General features: G+C 44.7%; 1 protein-coding gene across 1 annotated transcript in view; it reads left to right on the plus strand.

Moving 5' to 3' along the window:
• Positions 1-1,043, plus strand: part of LOC121312122 (zinc finger protein 239-like) — a 1,350-nt gene extending 307 nt beyond the window's left edge. Inside the window, exon 1 of the mRNA XM_041244119.1 lies at positions 1-1,043. This exon is cut by the window's left edge and continues 307 nt beyond it. Within this exon, the coding sequence (XP_041100053.1) occupies positions 1-628 (628 nt within the window). The 3' untranslated portion in view covers positions 629-1,043.
• Positions 1,044-1,325: the final 282 nt, after the last annotated feature.

Raw genomic sequence — 1,325 nt, forward strand, 5'->3', positions numbered from 1 at the left:
GAAGAGCTTCAGTCAGTCAGAAAACCTAAAAACACACCAAAGAATTCATACAAGACAGAAGACGTATCGCTGTACTGAATGTGGGGAGAGGTTCAGTGCATCAAGAAGCCTAGAACAACACCAGCGAATTCACACGGGAGAGAAGCCGTATTACTGTACGGAATGTGGGGAGAGCTTCAGGCAGATAGGACACCTAAAGAGACACCAGCGAATTCACACTGGAGAGAAGCCGTATCACTGTACTGATTGTGGGGAGAGCTTTGTTGAGTCAGGAAACCTACAGAAACACCAGCGAATTCACACAGGAGAGAAACCGTATCACTGCTCTGAATGTGGGAAGAGCTTCAGGCAGTTAGGACACCTAAAAAGACACCAGAGAATTCACACTGGAGAGAAGCCGTATCACTGTTCTGAATGTGGGGAGAGCTTCAGTCAGTTAGGACACCTAAAAAAACACCAGCGAGTTCACACTGGAGAGAAGCCATATCACTGTTCTGAATGTGGGAAGAGCTTCAGTCAATCAGGCACCCTAAAAAGACACCAGCGAATTCACACTAAAGCCAGTCTCCCTCCCTCCCAGTCCCTACTTCTCCACCCTGCTTGTTTGAGTGTGTGGAGAGCTGTCTGATTCGTTGTCTCTCTCTCTCACCCTGCAGTAGGTGAAGGGGGTCCTCAGGAGTGAGAGCCAGCCAGAGACATTGAGAAGGGTAGCATGTCAAACTGAAGGAGTAGAGCCATTCTTTCAGAATAAACTGGAGAGCCCTGGGATTGAGCTCCACTCCTGCCCCTGAATTGGAAGTGAATCTTGCTCATCATGCTGTGACGATTGAGGGCAGAGTTACAGGTAATTTTACTTAGAAGGGACACCTTGGAAATACATACCAAGTTTTTTCTCTGAACACTCACAGTGCCTATTGAAAGTCTACACCCCCTTTCAAAATTTTCACCTTCTGTTGCCTTATTGCCTGGAGTTAAAATGCTTTTTTTTTTTCATTTATCTGCACATCCTACCCCACAACTTCCAAGTGAAAAAAAAAATTCTATATATTTGTAGAAAATGAATTAAAAATAAAAACTGAAATAGCTTGGTTGGATAAGTGTCCACCCCTCCCCTCCCCCCTTGTAATAGAAATCCTAAATTAGCTCTGGTTTAACCAGTCGCCTTCAAAATCACACACCAAGTTAGGTGGCCTCCACTTATGTTAAATTGTAGCGCATCACATCATTTCAGGATAAATTCAGTAGTTCCTGTAGATTACCTCTGCTGGGTAGTGCATTTCAAAGCAAAGACTCAACCATGAGCACCAAGGCGCTTTCAAAAGAAC

Source organism: Polyodon spathula, unplaced genomic scaffold, assembly GCF_017654505.1.
Source record: "Polyodon spathula isolate WHYD16114869_AA unplaced genomic scaffold, ASM1765450v1 scaffolds_3606, whole genome shotgun sequence".
In the NCBI taxonomy this organism is placed as follows: domain Eukaryota; kingdom Metazoa; phylum Chordata; class Actinopteri; order Acipenseriformes; family Polyodontidae; genus Polyodon; species Polyodon spathula.